At 42.6% G+C, this 19,835-nt stretch overlaps 1 protein-coding gene across 1 annotated transcript in view; it reads right to left on the reverse strand.

Moving 5' to 3' along the window:
• Positions 1 to 1,936: 1,936 nt before the first annotated feature.
• Positions 1,937 to 19,835, reverse strand: part of loxl4 (lysyl oxidase-like 4) — a 48,756-nt gene continuing 30,857 nt past the window's right edge. Inside the window, exons 11-15 of the mRNA XM_084077221.1 lie at positions 19,593 to 19,835; positions 16,224 to 16,339; positions 15,057 to 15,193; positions 6,848 to 6,959; positions 1,937 to 5,896 (exon numbers count right to left, since the gene is read on the reverse strand). The exon at positions 19,593 to 19,835 is cut by the window's right edge and continues 1 nt beyond it. Of these exons, the coding sequence (XP_083933347.1) occupies positions 5,826 to 5,896; positions 6,848 to 6,959; positions 15,057 to 15,193; positions 16,224 to 16,339; positions 19,593 to 19,835 (679 nt within the window). The 3' untranslated portion in view covers positions 1,937 to 5,825. The remainder of the gene's footprint in view (positions 5,897 to 6,847; positions 6,960 to 15,056; positions 15,194 to 16,223; positions 16,340 to 19,592) is intronic.

A 19,835-nucleotide genomic window follows, 5' to 3' on the forward strand; every position in this document is an offset into this window, starting at 1 on the left:
TGACCATGATACTGACATGATACTGACATGATACTGACATGATACTGACATGTTAGTGACATGATACTGACCATGATACTGACATGATACTGACATGATACTGACCATAATACTGACATGATACTGACCATGATACTGACATGATACTGACATGATACTGACATGTTAGTGACATGATACTGACCATGATACTGACCATGATACTGACATGATACTGACATGATACTGACATTACATTACAGTCATTTAGCAGACGCTTTTATCCAAAGCGACTTACAATAAGTGCATTCAACATAGGTAGGGAACGAAAACTACTAATCACCAGAAGTCTTAAGTGCATTTTCTGCAAAAACAAGCAACCAAGAGTATACCTAGCGCTAAGGTAAAATATATCAATATATCAGTTACCTACTTTCTTAAACAGATGAGAGAAAATAGCAAAATCAAATGAGCATGAGCTAAAACAAATAAGTGTATCGACTAAACAAGATCCATCCACTGACCATCATACTGACCATGCTACTGTAAAACAATCAGAACCATAAAGTTGTATGTCCGAGTTATATTAAAGAAATAAAGGTCCTGTACCTGCGGCAGTAATTCTTTATATTGTAAACAAACAGTATTGCAGCCCAAAGAGGAAAACACAACTGTTGAAAATCGAGTAAATTCCAAAGTCATCAAATGAAAAGGCAATGCGTTACATTAAAAAGTCTGTTCCTCACCCAATCTTCAAGTCAGGAGGCCACATGGGTTCCATTGTCCAAAAGCTCTGACTGTCTTCAGAGCTAAACCCTCAGAAATGTTCCTCCACCAAACTTCTCTCCTTCCAGATCCCAAAGTTCTCCGGCCACACTACTCACTGGTTTATCAATTCCTGATTTTGGTTTAGTTTAGAATTATAAGAGTCTCTCTCTCAAACACCACCAAACACTATTTTGAATACCTAAAATGGCCCCCCTCGCCCGCCTCACTTCCTGTACCTTTATAGCTGTTCCTGATACCTCACTTCCTGTGGAAATTTTGCTACCTGTGCTGCTTTTTCCCCACAGCGCCCCCTATGAGTGAACCATGTCAACAGAAAATGAATCATAATGGCTATAATCACCTTACACAAAACATTTTGTTCCCTGTACACTACCTTTATATGTTAAAAATTCAACCATATTTTAACCAATATATTCCCCGGTTATCACCAAGTATGTTATGTTTCTTGTGTATCTTTTTCTTTCAATACTCATCATACCTGGACAGGAAATACATTATTTCACACATTTATGCGGCAGTGTCACAAACATATCCATGAATTCAAGTCTCCATGGGGTGAATAAAAAAGTCATTTTGGGGGTGAACTATCCTTCTAATGCCATTGTTACTATGACACCTGAATTTCCCCCCCAGGGATCATCATTAAAGGTGTATATCTTCTATCCTCTTATCTAACTTAAAGGATGACAATATCTTTGTTCTGGTTGGGTGTTACTATAGCGGGCCTTTCAGAGTCTCATTTTAAGATATTCTACATCAGGGGTTCTCAAACTTTTTCATGTCAAGGACCCCCAAATTGACACTTATTAGCCCGCGGACCCCCCATTTGAAAAGATAAGCCAGGGACCCCCATAAGAGAAGATTTTTACGGCTCTATAGCAGTGATTCTCAACCATTTTAATTTCAAGGACCCCCAGTTTGACATGCTTTAGGCTACGGACCCCCATTTAATGGCATTTGTATCTCTGGGACCCCAATTTCTATTGTAAAATCTATGTTAATTTAACTCTGAGAGTGTACAAATGGAACCCGTCCATCATTTAGCTGGGGACCCCCTGGAACCCCCTCAAGTACCCCTGGGGGTCCCCGGACCCCACTTTGAGAACCAACGTTCTACATAGCAAAATCCTGTGTTAATGTCACTCAGGAAACAGACGACACCTATGCATGTGATGATGACATTTTATTGATTCACAGTAATGATGAATGAATGAATGGAGTGTGATTCAGGTCTTCAACTAACAACTCCGACGCCAGCTTATTAACCAGCATCAAGCCACACAGTTATCCTTATTATCCCCAAGGCAAAATGTCACATATTTAAGTCACATAGTTCATATAAATTACATATCAGCATGAAGCATGCAAACACAGATTATGTCAGTACGGGTAACGGGTGTTAATCAGATCATCCTGTATCATAATGTGGGTAAGTAGTAAAAAGCAAAGCCAAATCACATTACACATATATTATATTTGTAGTGTTTAACAGGAGGTCATTGTCCCTGAGAGCACAGCTTGTGTTATGAATAATGATTCATACTGTAGATAAAGCACCATGTAGCTCACACTCTCAGCTCAGGCATAAGAGGATAACTGGTCATCTATAAACTGGACATGTTGAGTGGTATCACAGCGCTGTATGTATTCCTACACAGCGTGGATACTCATACAGTATTTAGTTTGTGATGAGTGTTATGATTATAAACCAGATATATATGAGTTTACTCTATGAGCTATGGAATGGCATACAAAATTAAATAACATAGAACAGACGATGTTAATAATGTCAACGGCAACTGTACACAAGCACAAAAACAAATAGAAAATAAAAAATAAAACACCACGTCATTAAATACTTCCTAGCTCCGTCGTACCTATACAGCTTTTATTTGGTGATGGAGCTGATTGAATTTTTGAGGACAGCTTGTGAGGGGACACACCACTCTTTTTACCCATTAAAACCAGGAACGCATCTCTGTGTCATTTTAGATTTCTTTGGCTATTAAAAAATAGCAGATATACAAGCTCATATCTGACTATTTTTTTAAAATCGTGACATTTTGTGCAAATCTTTGAATATATATATTTTGAAAGTGAACATTTGAAACTCAAAACTTTGCTTCTGGGGGTCCCTGGAACAATATATTTTGAGATGGGGGTCCGCAGTCAAATACATATCATTTTGGGGGTCCTTGACATTAAAAAGTTTGAGCACCACTGATATAGAAACATAAGATAGAAACATAAGTATTTTCAGAAAACTGTTTTACATTTGTAGAATGGGTCTCAGGCCTTAATGGGTAAAACACATGGCGGCGCTGCAGTTGTGAAAGTAGATTTGTTTTTAGAATGTCTACAATAGTTTGTCTCCAAAATGTTAGAGGAACCCAATGATCCTGAGAGTATCTGCTAAAAAGGAATTCATTACGTCTACCCTTGTCTTTATGGGTGACTTGACTGTGTCCTGGAAACTGTCCATTAAACAGGTGTGACCGCTGAGGACAATGAGCTAAACACATCAAAGGCACTAATAGACTGAACACATGATTCAGACGAGCGTTGACACAAACAGTGACCCTGGCAGTAAACTAGGTATAGAGTTACGTCAGTGTTTAGAGTGAGGCCGTCCGTATACAGAAAGCTACTGATTCAGCTGAAGTGGTGGGATGGCTGCAGTACGTTGTTCAAGCAGGCCAGGGTTAAACGAAAACAGAGCGTCTGTTTACTGCGCTCGAATCGTGAATCTTAACCGTTTTGGTCTCTTTTTTCTTCTTCTTCTCCTCCCAGACAAACATGTTGTTCTCTTAAGGAGCTTAAAATGCCAGCTTGCGGTCTCTCCATAGAACTGCCTGAAGAGAGGCCGCTCTCGGGCCAGTAAAAACTCACGTTAGGCTAAGTCTGCACAAAATGTTCTCTTTCTCTCTCTCTCTCTCTTTTCTTTCACCGACCTGCTTTGTCTCTCTTGCACAAGCTTTTCCTCTCCTCCGTTCTGTCTTCCTTTATAAATGAATTTCTCTCTCTCTCTCTCTCTTTACCCGTATCAACTCCCCATTCATTCCCTCTTTACACACATGTCCCCATGTGTAAAAAGTCCCACAGTGTTTCTTTACACAGCTCTATGCTCTATAGCCCTAACCTTAACCATAACCTTAAGCCTAACCCAACCAGGCGTAATTAAAAGGCTTTTTATATGCTCTCAAACCCTGCCTGCTACCACAGTACCGTGGCTTTGCCAGGCCAGCTCTCACTCCCATCAGCAGGGCTGAACTACTGAATACAGTCGTTTCAGCACTTCTACAATAAATTAAATCAGTTGCATCATGGGAATGTTCAAAAATGTCTAATTTCTAATGTAATATAGTAATAGTTTTTTATCACCAGCTAAACTATTTTTTACAAGGTAGACGAAATTGTTAAAGCATACCGAATATTATAATTTGAAGTTAAAGACTAGCTAGCTAGCTCTGTTGAGCTCATTGTTGAGTCATGTCATAAAATAAAACCCATGAATAAATTAATTTTCAGCATAAATAGTACATTGCATAATTATGTGGCACAAGCTTTGGATTTCAATTAGTCAAAGAGTAAAAAAAAAAAACTAAAAGTCAAATTTTAAAACGGGGGATGGCCAAAATGTGGAATACTGATATTCAAAAGATAAAGTGCTTCATTCCATAAAAAATATATAATAATAATAATAATTTTACCATTTCTAACATAAACTCAAGACGGCAAGTTTGTAAATTGATTCTGTTAACACAAACACTGAAGCATTAATAAAATACCTAATCAATTGTAAAAACTATGCATTATACAACACTGTTCAATGGAAATGTAGTGAGGTTAAAGTATACAATATCAATTAAGAGCACCAATATTGAAGTAATGTAGAAGTCGCCATCATCCATAAATATAGTTCCAGGAAGGTAAATAATGATACCAAGAAATGAGCCAATTACAATGATCTTAAGCCACCCATGCATCAGCTGTTTTACTACGAAATACAATTCAACTCAAAATACTCGTATTCTTTTTTTCTGATTTTCATGTTTTCCAGTCCTCTCCATCTAGGTTTCTCCCTTCGTCTTTGTAAAGATGACCTGTAATGACATTAACACTTAAACCCTATATACTTTGTTGACGGGGGTCCCCCAGGGATCTTTACTTGGTCCGTTCCTTTTTTCCCCTCATTACACCAAAATCTCTTCCGCAAAAATAGCCAAAGTATAAGCTCACAAACAGTCGCAACGCAACCTGTTGTGAGCTTGTAGATCTGCTATTTTTCACTGAATGTTTGAACCCAGAATTGGGGCACTAAAGCATTGGTTCTCAAAGTGGGGTTCGAGGACCCCCAGGGGTCCCTGGTGAGGTTCCAGGGGGTCCCCAGCAAAATGTGTTGATATAGCATCACAATCATTTAACCACTTTAACCTTTTATGCTTTGGCTATTCAAAAATGGCAAATATAGGGTTAGGGTATTTTTTCTAAAATCATGAACATTACCAAACATTTTAACACAAATCTTTGGTTCTGGGGGTCCCTGGCGTGAAGATGTTTGAGAAGCACTGCACTAGGGGTCATGTGGTTAATGTCATTCATACGTATAGACATTTTGAATAGATAAGTTAGTTGCAGAGTAGTTCACCTTCACAAGTGAACATCATTGTTTGAATGGATATCCATTTGCTTGTAGAATAGAATGTGTTTCAGGCCATGTGATGCCTGTTCCACTGTTGGGTGTCATTTGCTTGTCGAATAGAATGTGTCTCAGGGCCGTGTGACCCCTCTGTTCCACTCTGGGTGTCATTCGGCTGTTCAAGTTGAGAATGGGGGTCTCTGCAATGGCGTCCTCTTGTGATGTGTGATGCATTGTGGGTACTCGTAGTTCCACATCAGCCAAGGAGATGGACAGGTTGCCATTTTCTGAGTTCTGTGGGTCCCTGAGGTCCGGAGACCGTGGGGCATCCACAAAGACACCCACAACCCACCCTGAGCAGTCTTTTGGACCCCCCGTTGGGTGTGGGGGGGCTTCCTTCTGGGGCCCTTGAGACGGGCTACACAAAGTTGTTGGTGATTTGCCTCTGGTGTTCAAACAGATCTTCAACCTCTGCACTGTATGCATCTCCTACAGGAAGACAACAACATACGTGGATGAAGCCACTTAAACCCAAACTTACAATAAATGCACGGAATCTCTGTATATATACACGTCTGTGGTTCACCTATCTCTGTATATATACACGTCTGTGGTTCAGGTATCTCTGTATGTATACGTCTGTGGTTCAGGTATCTCTGTATGTATACGTCTGTGGTTCAGGTATCTCTGTATGTATACGTCTGTGGTTCATGTCTCTGTATGTATACGTCTGTGGTTCACGGTATTTTAATGATGTCACATGCATGCGCGCGCATGCACTTTGGTGGAGGCATTGTGGTTGCGTGTAGACAGGATACCACAGCAGATCTGAAGCCATAATGCTGTGTTGCTTCCTGTGGGCGCGTTCTAGCCCCCCCACGCACGTGCACCGTACCTTGTGGGTGCACATGAAAGATTTAGCGGTGGAACACCGTGGTACTCCGTGTGGCCCCCATGACACCGCTGTCGAGAACCGCCCGACCAACTTCAAATTCGCCACACGCGTCCCGACGTCTAGTCGGTCCAGAACCGATATATGATTTGTAAAAAACGCATTTAAAAGGTGAAGATTTTTTTTAAAGTTTGGATGGAAGCCTGTGTACAACGGAGCGTTGCATCACAGCTCAATTAGAGCATACCTATTGTTATGTTTTATAATGAGCATGCAGCTGGAAACATCAACAATAATCATTTACAGCTTAACTTGTAAATGAAGCATTGTTGCCTCAACCTCACTACTTCACCAGTGCACAAAGGCGTCTTGCTGTATTATTATATGTATTATTTAGTCCACACAGCATCTGCACTTTTAAGTGTGCAAGATATGACGGTTTTGGATATATCGTACTTTCTATTAGTATTACCAACACATGCCAAATACCTCAACAAAATATCCTATTAGCAAAAAAACTGAGAGCACGACATGCACGTTTTCCTCACCTGCGTGACATCCGTACATGTACGCTCTCTGCCCGTCGTACTTGCATCGACAGCGCATGACGTTGTTCATGAAGTCCGACTCGGCCATGTCCAGCGAAGGGTTCACCTCCACCTGCAATGACATCACACGTATGACCTTCATGTTAACACACGTTATACTAGCAGACCAATCACACGTATGACCTTCATGCATGGATTAAAGCACAATTTTATCTCACGACTGAAAAACCTAATGTGCGATTTGTGAAACAGTGTGAAAGGACCCCCCCCCCCCACACACACACACACTAGCGCCAATTCCTAAACGATGAACACAATGTAAAAAATGAGGATGCTTTAGTAATGTTGGTCCTGCTGTTCTACATACTGCCAACGGGTTCAAAAACACAAATTCACAGATTCAGGCTTTAACCGTTGCTTTTATATTAAATATCCGAGACGATTAAGATATTATGGAAGATGCTTCTGAACATATTGCTAGTTTGACCACTTCAAATGCTCTAATCTTAAAATAACCGAAAATAGCCTTTCTACAAGCTCTCAATGCGTCGCAGACGCATTGAGAGCTTGTAGATCGGCTATTTTTACTGCGCAACATGCTTCCATAGAAGACAAGCTGGCTTCCATGGAATCCAAATGACTGAAATCAGTCTTGGCGACTGAGAACTTTAATCCATGAGCCTTCATGTTAACACACGTTATACTAGCAGACCAATCACACGTATGACCTTCATTTTAACACATGTTATACTAGCAGACCAATCACACGTATGACCTTCATTTTAACACATGTTATACTAGCAGACCAAACGCTCATCATGGTTTATAAGTCATTACAGATGTTGTGACCTTCTGACTTTACCTCATCCACCACCACAACACTGGTTTACTGTGGGGGGGGGGCGGGGTTACGACCAGTGGTGGAAAAGGTACTAAGATATTGTACTTGAGTAAAAGTAGCAATACAAATATTTTGTTAGAAGTAAAAGGCCTTGTGTTCAAAAATGTTACTTGAGTAAACGTACAAAAGGTATTGGCTTCAAAATATATTTAAAGTACCAAAAGCAAAAGTACTAACACGTTTGAAAATAGCCGATCTACAAGCTCACAACACGAGCTTGTAGATCTACTATTTTCAAATAGCCTAGGTATGAAATAGGGCTGAAGTGGTTAATGTATGTTTTATAATATAATAATTTATATCCGCAAAGTAACTAGTAACTAAAGTCTTCAAATAATTGTAGTGGAGTATAAGTATAAGTACTTGAGTAAATGTACTTGGTTACTTTACACCACTGATTACAGTTGTGTGACCTTCTGACTTTCAGCCGCTTACTTCATCCCCACCACAAGACTGGTTTACTGTGGGGGTGGGGGGGGGGGGGGGGGGGGTTATCATTTTATTGTTCTCCCCTCCATCCAATATCTCCAGCTGGCCAGACGCGAGGAGAGAACAGGAATAATACTGTATTATCCTCTGTCCACACACACACACACACACACACACACACACACACACACACACACACACACACACACACACACACACACACACACACACACACACACACACACACACACACACACACACACACACACACACACACAGAGGGACTGTTATTAAAAGGCACTCGTGGGCTGGTATTGTTTTTATTGTCCATCTCGTTTATGTCCATAAAAACACTGGATGTCTTTTCCATACAGTACGTCCTTATTGTGTAAAGATAAATACAGCCTGTTCTCTCTGATGGAAATGTACTGTACTGTATAACACTGATTCTCAACGTGGGGGTCTGTGGGCACTCAGGGGGGGGGTCCTTGAGGGGGTTTCGGAGGGTCCCCAGCTAAATTATTGAGAGTTAGGAACGCAAAGATCCTTAAAGTAATACTAGGTAACTTTAAAACAAAAACTAAAGTTAAATTGAATATCTTTTGTGAGTGGCAAATGTTTCACAACACCCACTCCATGAATTTCACCCCCGAAAGCCTTTTATAAACATATTTCAAATTGAAAGTGGACGGGGACGTGTTTCCTGCGAAAATGATTGGCCAGGAACTACCGCACCGGTTTCCTGTTTGGCCAGGAACTACCGCACCGGTTTCCTGTTTCACCAGGAACTACTGCGCTAATAGCAAAAAGGAATCTCACGCTGTTTTTAATACATTATAGGATTTGAAGATTGAAAAACAACAGCAAAAGAAAACACAGCACACGATAACTAATGCTCCACTGGCTAAGAGAAATGATCCACAGATCGTATAAAACAATTAAAAGAACACTTTTTGAAACGCTTCCGTCTTCCGGTGAAAACAAATGGAATTCTGGGAATGCAGGCATCCACTACAGGCCTGCAATGACGGGAGTGACGAGCAGAGGTTGCTAAAACGTTATTTGTGGACCTGCCTTGTATTACTTTAAGGGTCTGTAACTCTGAGTGTACAAATTAAACCAAATGGACCCGTTCTGGATCCATTTGTACACTCCGGGAGTTTAATTTACCCTGAAGATTTTACAGTAGAGATTGGGGATCCCATCAGATTAAAAACATCATATCAAATGGGGGTCCGTGGCCAAACTAGTGGGGGTCCTCAAAATGAACAGGGCTGAGAATAGTGTTGATTTTGACAGCAAATTCTTTAATTCAGTTTTAGTCATAGTCTTTTGAATAAAATGTGATTTAGTTTTAGTCATATAAAACTAAACCACTAAATAACATAAAATTATAGTCGACTAAATCTACAGTTGATTTAGTCGACTAAAATGTATTTTGTCGGGGCGTTGATGGTGTCGTAATGGCTACTTTTACACTTGGGTGCATGTTGAAAATAGCCGATCTACAAGCTCACAACGCGTCACAGCACGACGCGTAGTGAGCTTGGAGAGACTTGTTTTCAGAGCGCAACACCTGAGCGCAACCAAACATAAAACGACTTGTCTTTTAGTTCTACTGGATCTCTTCTCCACTAGTCCCTCACTAACATTTTAGTCTAGTTTTTGTTTTGTTTTTATTTATTTTTTCGTCAGTGATAAAAGGTCGACGAACATTTTTCATTATAGTTTTAGTCGACGAAATCAATACTGGCTGAGAATCACTGATGTCTAACCATACTGTTGGCCCTCGGGAAAGACAACTGCATGCAATTCACTGCAACTTGTTTGAGTTAAATAAGCCCTTCATAAACTGTTTTATAACTTCTGTGGGAACTTGTGTAACAGCTCACACAAAGTCACTGTCTCTCCCACACAGGAGAAAATGACAACTCACAGCTAGCGGGGGTTATTACGCAATTCTTAGAACCTGGGGGTCGTGGAGTTCAAGCTGTCAGTGGTGGAAAAAGTACTCACATTTTAGTAGAAATACTCTGTTACAAGTAAAAGTCCGGAATTCAAAATGTACTTCAGTAAAAGTACAAAAGTATTGGTATCAATATGTACTCATTATGCAGAATGTCCCATTTCAAGTTTTCAAATGTCTAAAAATATTTTGAAAATAGCAGATCTACAAGCTCACAATGCGTCGCATCGCGACGCATTGTGAGCTTGTAGATCGGCTATTTTCAAATGGCCGAAATGTATTTAGGGCTGAAGTGGTTAATGTATGTTTTGTAATAATAATCAGAATCTACAAAGTAACTAGTAACTAAAGTTTTCAAATAATTGTAGTGGAGTAGTCCAATATTTGCCTCTGAGATGTAGTGCAGTAGAAGCAAAAGTATTGGATATTGGGAATACTCAAGTAAAGTACAAATACCTCAACATTGTACTTAAGTACAGTACTTGAGTAAATGTACTTAGTTACTTTCCACCACTGCAAGCCGTCAACAGCCGTCTCCAAACCCTGATTATGGAGAGGTTCTGGTTGCTACACATTTGCTCCGCACGTTGCACCAACACAGGTATGCGATAATAAGGAGCGATTTGACTGAAATTGAGGACTAGCGCTGAAGCATAGTTGCACTTAAGCGTGTTTGTGTGTCTGAAAATGGCCTCCTATTCTGAGCCCCTGTGTGTGCCATTCAACATTGTACTAATAGTCTGTTATTTGCAGTAGCAAAGTTCCATAAAAACCTGCTGATACAACCAATTGTGTTAATCCGGTCTGGTGATAATACTGAGAGGCCATTTACTCTAATGGCTGCCTCTGTAAACGACTACACCCACTTTAAGTAAAGGTTACAAACAGCTACAGAGAGGGAGCACAAGGCAAATTACAACTAAAAAAAGGAGTAACTTTGAAAAACAAACGTATGAAAAAAATATGGTCTCATTTTTTTCTGGGTAAATTACAATGTTGGGACGTTGAGTGTGAGAGAGAGAGAGAGAGAGAGAGAGAGAGAGAGAGAGAGAGAGAGAGAGAGAGAGAGAGAGAGAGAGAGAGAGAGCCTGTTGCAAGATGATGGAATGTTACTCAGTGAGAAAGTGGCTGTAAAAATAAAAACAGGGCAGGAGAAAATTCCTTGGTGGCAAATTAGCCGTTTCTAATGGAGGGGGGTGTGGGGGGTTGTTTGACTAAGGGGGAGGCCGTGGTTAATTGGAGGTAATTGGTGTGTTTCATTAGCTCTGGGTGGTTCAAGGGCAACAGCTTGCAGGAACTTTCCTTTAAAGCCCTGGATGAGAAAAGTGGAGACATCATCCCTCACTTTACTAGATACATTACATGAAAGAACACAGCCAGAGAGAGAGAGAGAGAGAGAGAGAGAGAGAGAGAGAGAGAGAGAGAGAGAGAGGTAGAGGTAGATACTGTAGAGAGAGATGAAGCAGGGCCCCCTCACTGTATAAAATTGTGCTGCAGATGAAACCTTTTCATTGATTTGGCGGACGGCTTCATAGACTTGTTGGACAGCACTATGATCACTTAATGTTACTGTGCATTTACAGACATTTATCCACTTAAACCCTCAAAACTCCTTTGTTCCCTGTACACCAAATCTCTTTGTCAAAAATAGCAGATCTACAAGCTCACGCTCACAAGGGCGAGGCGTTGTGAGCTTGTAGATCTGCTATTTTCGGCAAATGGCCCTCAAGAATAGTGATGCTAGTGTTCAAGTGGTTAATGTGAAAAAAGTTCCTATCACAAAGATTTGGTGGACCCCCTGTAGTAACTCTGAGGACCCCCTAGGGGTCCCGGACCCCCTGACTGTAGTAACTCTGAGGACCCCCTAGGGGTCCCGGACCCCCTGATGTGTTTTCCAGTACTGCATCCTTGGTGATCAAGGCCCAGTCACTCTGCCGCTCTCTTTTTCTTTCTCCTTCTGTCTCTAAAGTCACTATATCTTCTTCTCTGTGGTGCTTGGTGTTCTCTTTTCACGCAGACCTCCTGACCTCAGCGCTTCCTTCTTCACATTTCTCTCTCTAGTCTCTCCATTCATCTCTTTCTCTCTTCTTCTCCCTCCCTTCTTCTTCTCTTCCTCCCCGCTGTCCGCCTACACAGTGCATAACTGTGGCATGCTGCCACCTTATAATTATGCCTTTTTCAGAGCGCTGAAAATACACTGTGTGTGTGTGTGTGTGTGTGTGTGTGTGTGTGTGTGTGTGTGTGTGTGTGTGTGTGTGTGTGTGTGTGTGTGTGTGTGTGTACAAAAGTATTGGTATCAAAATGTACTTAAAGTACCAAAAGTAGAAAGTACTCATTATGCAGAATGTCCCATTTCACAAGTTTTCAAAATGTATAAAAATCTTTTGAAAATAGCAGATCTACAAGCTCACAATGCATCGCATTGCGACGCATTGTGAGCTTGTGGATCTGTTTTCCAATGGATCTATTTTCCAATGGCCGTAATGTATATAGGGCTGAAGTGGTTAATGTATGTTTTGTAATAATAATACAAATCTACAAAGTAGCTAAAGTTTCACCATTGGTGTGTGTGTGTGTGTGTGTGTGTGTGTGTGTGTGTGTGTGTGTGTGTGTGTGTGTGTGTGTGTGTGCGCAAGCGCGCGCACAGGGAAATTATATGACACTGCGTCTCACACTACTACAAGTGTAGTTTAGCGGAGGTGCAGATTGGTATTAAGGTAGCAGCAGCAGTAATTAACACACAGCCAGTTACACTGGAGCCTGTCTCTAGTGGCTGGGAGGTAATTGGCAGCGTGCTGAGATCTGAGAACTCGCTCCGTACTGCGGCATGCTGGGATTAGTAGTTTTCAAGCAGCCAATGGGGGGATAACGGGGGACGGAGGCTTTGATGTGGGCTGGAGTTGTTGCCCACAGTGACACGACTGGTTGACAACAGGACATGGTAATGACAGGGTGGGGGGGGGTGGGGGACCGATGGGAATATAGTGAGAGGAGATTCTGGGTGTTGGACTAAGATACACTCAAGCACTACCCTGTGAAAACCTAAGTGTTCATTTAACACAGAGCGCGTAAAAATGGACCCATTTTTATGCTGTATAAATAAACCAGGCCAGTAAAGAAGGGGCCTCCAAGCTATAGGGGAGGTAATGAATGCCTTTGTCCAGGGGTGTAGCTATAATGGTGATTGTTTTTTATTGGCGGAACGTTATTTTAATATCGTCAAGCACACGCATGCACACAGCATGTGTATACATAATAGGATACATGTTTGTATAGGTTTTTAGCTTAGTTTTAGTCTTTGCAAATCTTCTAAAGGATTGCCTTGAATTATAGGAGCTGAAACTAAAAGTTTGCTTTGAACGAGTATCTTTCTCTTCTTGGACGGTGACTGACCAGGCTGAGGCATTGCTGCGTGCAGGATACTGAAGCCACAATGCTGTGTTGCTACCCGTGTAGCCTATAGATGTATATACAGATAGGATACTGAAGCCACAATGCTGTGTTGCTACCCATGTAGCCTATAGATGTATATACAGATAGGATACTGAAGCCACAATGCTGTGTTGCTACCCGTGTAGCCTATAGATGTATATACAGATAGGATACTGAAGCCACAATGCTGTGTTGCTACCCATGTAGCCTATAGATGTATATACAGATAGGATACTGAAGCCACAATGCTACCCATGTAGCCTATAGATGTATATACAGATAGGATACTGAAGCCACAATGCTGTGTTGCTACCCATGTAGCCTATAGATGTATATACAGATAGGATACTGAAGCCACAATGCTACCCATGTAGCCTATAGATGTATATACAGAAAGGATACTGAAGCCACAATGCTACCCATGTAGCCTATAGATGTATATACAGATAGGATACTGAAGCCACAATGCTGTGTTGCTACCCATGTAGCCTATAGATGTATATACAGATAGGATACTGAAGCCACAATGCTACCCATGTAGCCTATAGATGTATATACAGATAGGATACTGAAGCCACAATGCTACCCATGTAGCCTATAGATGTATAGATAGGATACTGAAGCCACAATGCTGTGTTGCTACCCATGTAGCCTATAGATGTATATACAGATAGGATACTGAAGCCACAATGCTGTGTTGCTACCCATGTAGCCTATAGATGTATATACAGATAGGATACTGAAGCCACAATGCTGTGTTGCTACCCGTGTAGCCTATAGATGTATATACAGATAGGATACTGAAGCCACAATGCTGTGTTGCTACCCGTGTAGCCTATAGATGTATATACAGATAGGATACTGAAGCTACAATGCTGTGTTGCTACCCGTGTAGCCTATAGATGTATATACAGATAGGATACTGAAGCTACAATGCTGTGTTGCTACCCGTGTAGCCTATAGATGTATATACAGATAGGATACTGAAGCTACAATGCTGTGTTGCTACCCGTGTAGCCTAGATGCGAGGAGTAAGGATGCATTTGCACTCTCACTTGTAAACCTGTTATGCAAAGTAACCATTTGGGCACGTGGATCAAGGGGGGCGCGTTCTAGCATGGACGCACGTGCACATCCGTACCGTACCGTACCTGTGCGTGCGTGTGAAAAAAATACTGACACCACACCGGGGTGTCGCGTGAAGCGACCAGTGTATCCCTGCCTTTGTCATTTATTTGTGTTTTTACGTTTACATGATGGCTCTGATGGCCGTTGTCCGTGTATGAAAATAGCCGATCTACCAGCTCACAACGCGTCGTATCGCGATGTGTAGTGAGCTTGTAGATCGGGCAATTTTGGGCACACGTCACCCGAGTGCAAATAATTCTAATCCAGACTTTACTGCTATTCAGTCAAACTCATGTGTGATGACTGGCTGCTATAGTTTGAAATGAGTGAGTGGTAAGGAAATGCCCTCTGACCTGGAAGATGTAGTCCCCTGGCTTCACGTCTGTCACGTCCACCCACTGGCAGTCGATGTCATGGCGATACGTGTCCCAGCAGCCCACAGAGATGCCCTGGTCTCCCATGTTGTAGCAGGAGAAACGCTTCTGAAGACCTAGACACACACACACACACACACACACACACACACACACACACACACACACACACACACACACACACACACACACACACACAGAGGACGATCAATCCACGTTATGGAGGATTTCAAACTTTTATGCCTGACATTCCTCGCCCTAAACTGCAGACACTTCAGCTTCCTGAGCGGCACTAGATGCTGTATGGGTACTCTATGGTACTCTATGGTACTCTATGGTACTCTATGGTACTCTATGGGTACTCTATGGTACTCTATGGTACTCTATGGGTACTCTATGGTACTCTATGGTACTCTATGGGTACTCTATGGTACTCTATGGGTACTCTATGGGTACTGTATGGGTACTCTATGGGTACTGTATGGGTACTTTATGGGTACTCTATGGTACTCTATGGGTACTCTATGGTACTCTATGGGTACTCTATGGTACTCTATGGGTACTCTATGGTACTCTATGGGTACTCTATGGTACTCTATGGGTACTCTATGGGTACTGTATGGGTACTCTATGGGTACTGTATGGGTACTCTATGGGTACTCTATGGTACTCTATGGGTACTGTATGGGTACTGTATGGGTACTCTATGGGTACTCTATGGGTACTGTATGGGTACTCTATGGGTACTCTATGGTACTCTATGGGTACTGTATGGGTACTGTATGGGTACTGTATGGGTACTCTATGGGTACTGTATGGGTACTCTATGCGGCTCCCTAAAATAAATTGTCCTGCAAACCAGATGCTAATGCCAAAGCGGAGCCTTTTATACATCTACAAAGGTTATGAGTGAATGACAGGTATTCGTCTCCTTCAATGGCAACAGAGATAGTAGTGTGTGTGAGCGGGGGGGGGGGGGGGGGGGGGGTATGAATGGTGCTGGTGAACTTACCCTCGGGGCAGTAGATAGTGTGTGTGTGTGTGTGGGGGGTACTTTTATGAATGGAGGTGGGTGAACTTACCCTCGGGGCAGTAGATAGTGTGTGTGTGGGGGGTAGTTTTATGAATGGAGGTGGGTGAACTTACCCTCGGGGCAGTAGGTGTCCTCCAGGCAGAAGCTGGCCTTGTGTCCCTCTGCCACCCTGGTGCCGTTCAGAGTCAGCAGGTCGTAATGTGTGAAAACCTCGATGCTGTGGTAGTGCCTGGAGGACAACACAGATGAGGTCAACGTGTGAGGTGTGTGAACGTGCGCGTGTGCATGTTTGTGTGTGTGTGTGTGTGTGTGTGTGTGTGTGTGTGTGTGTGCATTCATGTCAGTGTGTGCATGTCTATTAGGGCTGTCCCTAATCCCTAGGGCGAACATTTTTGCCTAATAAAATATTCAATCAATCAATCAAAAAGAACGGCGAAAATAGTCACGCTCACAACTCACAGAGCTTGTATATCGGCTAATTCCGAGAGATTTGGTGAGAGAGAAAAAGGAGGGGGGCCTAGTATAGACACCAGGGGGACTCCAGTCAATGAAGTGGTTAATCTGTCAGTTTGGTCTTAGTCCAGTAGTTTTTTTTTTATACTTTTTTCCTGTACGCATGTATATGCGTTCATATGCTAATAGAACACTAGCTCCCTATGGAGTGACCTCACTCAGAGAACGTATGAGCGTATGAGCGTGGGGTGTCAGGGTAACACCTCTCAAAAAGAGGCCTGTTTGAGCGCCTGACCCGGGCCGCGCCGTTCCCAGCCGTGTTTACCCACTCCCGGGGTTGAATGGGGGCCTTTGAAACACTCACACACCTACATAACTCTGACGTGTTGTTGTAAGAGATTAACTGAGGCGGGCCTGACTGTGGGCCTAGTACCGTGTCCTTTGTATAACACCCAGGGCCTGTTAGCAGCTGGACCAGCTCCGCAGTCATTTCCACAGACACGTGCTAACCGGGCGGCTAATGAATCTGGAAAGATGACAGCACTGTTTTTTTCGGGGGCCACCCGGTCTCAACATTTACTGGGCCCCGTGTCTCACACAAGCTCACCACTTGTGGGCTTTCTAAAATGGCTCCTTCTTCTTCTCTGGTGACGACAGAACCAATCTGCCTCCGACTGAGAAACTAATTCACCTGACTGACTGACTGACTGCTGACTGTGAGGTTCAATTCATGAAGGTCTCACAGGTAATTTTATTACCTGTGTAGGCCCTATAAAGAGAAGAATGCATTCGCCATCTGTTTTGAATAAGGGGTGTCATGTTTTGCAATTAATTAAGCTTACCTAGACTATTTCTGTTATTAAGGCTTTGTGATTTCTATTAGACTGTACAGTTCCTGAGAGGTAGAGCGGAATGTGTTAATAGCGGACAGAACCCGAGGACAAAATGTCATCTATATGTCAGATTAACCCATTAAGACCGGGGGAATGCAATGTTTTTAGATTTATTTGGCTGTTCAGAAAATAGCAGATCTACAAGCTCATAGTGCGGTTGTAGATCTGCTCATTTTTTTAAAAATCGTCAAAGTTTGTGCAAATCTTTGAATATATTTTTAAAGCAAACATTTGTGACTCAAATCTTTGCTTCTGTGGATTCTATGTCTTCTAAATCCTAACAGTTTTCTGAAAAACGAATGTTGCTATATCAGTGGTCCCATGTCAAGAACCCCCAAAATGATATGTATTTGGCCGTGGACCCCATCTCAAAATATTTTGTTCCAGGGACCCCCATGAAGCAAAGATTTGAGTTACAAATGTTCGCTTAAAAAATATATATATTCAAAGATTTGCACACATTTTCATGATTTTTCAAAAACATATTTATATTTTTTGAATAGCCAAAGAAATCTAAAAATGTCACAGATGCGTTCCCGGTCTTAATGGATTAATGGACAGAAATGTCCAGCAGACAAAGGCTCTTTCTGTGTTTTGAGCCTCTATGTTGAACGTTAGAGCTGCGATCCCCCTCGTCTAACACCCACCGACTGCACTCACTGGAGCTGAGGTTACACTTCAACATGTTTTCTTACCCGTTAGAAATAATTCACTCTAATTAAATTCAAATGTGACTCAATTTATCCGACACGGAGGCAATTATGCCAGCAGCGCTCCTGGTACAATAAAGTTTTGTGCAAGTGCACAGGTGTTTGTCATATTAATTTAGGGCAGCCCCCCCCCCCACACCCCACTCTGCTAAACCACACAACCACTCACCTGTACCCACTGCGAGCCAAAACCACAGCTTCCACCCGAGAGCACTTAAGACTAGACACGGCTTCAACCACAAGACCCTGGCAACGTTCAACATTAACCCTGAGGTGGATCAAACCTGGCAACGTTCACATTAACCCTGAGGTGGATCAAACCTGGCAACGTTCAACATTAACCCTGAGGTGGATCAAACCTGGCAACGTTCAACATTAACCCTGAGGTGGATCAAACCCGTATAGCTAAGCTAACTGCAAGATTATAACACGTCAAATAATGTAACCACATAAAGACTGATTTATACTCCATTGTACGATGGTGTGGTGTGACAAAATATGCTTGAATTACCGGCACTCAAAACGCGTGGCATCATGAGCTGGTGGAGCGGCTATTTTCACCTTTAATGACATGCGCAGAGAGGTCATCTATAATGACATGCGCAGAGAGGTCATCTATAATGACATGCGCAGAGAGGTCGTGTGGGAATAGGAAGGTCGCTGGTTTGACCCTCGGCTTGCCGGTCTACATGTACGTATCGAAGTGTCCCTGAGCAAGACACTGAACCCCTAACCCTCCCCCCCCGACCCTGTGTGCTCATTTGAGCCATCTGAGCAGCCATCTGCTGGGTGAAGCAGTAAAAGTGATTTCCCCTCCACCAGGGGACCATCAAAAACTCATGAGCCCCTACAGTAAGCTCTTACCTGATGTCCACAATCTCAACACCAGGAGGGAGCTCCACCCCCCCCCCCCACCCCGAACTGTTTACTGTACATATTTTTATTTTCGATTTCTACCCGTTAATATGACGTTTTTGCATAGTAGTGTATATTTGGTCTGTCATTAACACATTCCACGCCAGAGTTTAATATCATAATGTACTCACCAGTGCCAGCGATTTATTGTTGTTTTTTTCACAGTCGCCACAGACCTCGCTAAATACCTTAAGATCGCGCGTTAAACTGTTTGTAGACACACAGGGTAGCTGTGTGAGTGGCCCAGAGAAGACATTCCACTCAGAGATAAGGGCAGATTAGGGGAAGATTTAGAGCGACGGCGGGTGGGAACGAAAATCTCCGGATACGCAATGTGTTAAATGTTTCGATGAATTGAGTACAAAGGACCCCAATAGAAACAAGCCATAGGCTTTCTTGGGTTTAAAATCCTCTTAACAAACCTTGTATTGAACTGTAATTTCCTGTGCTTGTCTTTGTACTTCCATGTGCTTGTCTTTGAAAACTGTTAATAAAGTATTCAATCAATCACCTGTGACACTGGTGCCATGTCCAGCTCTCTCTGGTGGCTCTGGGTCTGAAGTCGGCGCGGCCATGTTCATGATGCGCGGAGGAGAAGCGGAGGAGGCGGCGGTGTCCGTAGGGCCAGTTCATCCTGGCGGCCGAGGAGGACAGGCAGTTCTCCTCGTTGGCGCAGGTCAGCAGGTGGAGGGGCCGGTCCTCCAGGTAGGCCGTCTCCTGGACCAGCTGGGCGTCCAGAACCAGGTCAGGGGCC

The sequence above is a fragment of the Gymnoscopelus microlampas genome (assembly GCF_963454915.1).
Source record: "Gymnoscopelus microlampas genome assembly, chromosome: 13".
Classification (NCBI taxonomy): Eukaryota; Metazoa; Chordata; class Actinopteri; order Myctophiformes; family Myctophidae; genus Gymnoscopelus; species Gymnoscopelus microlampas.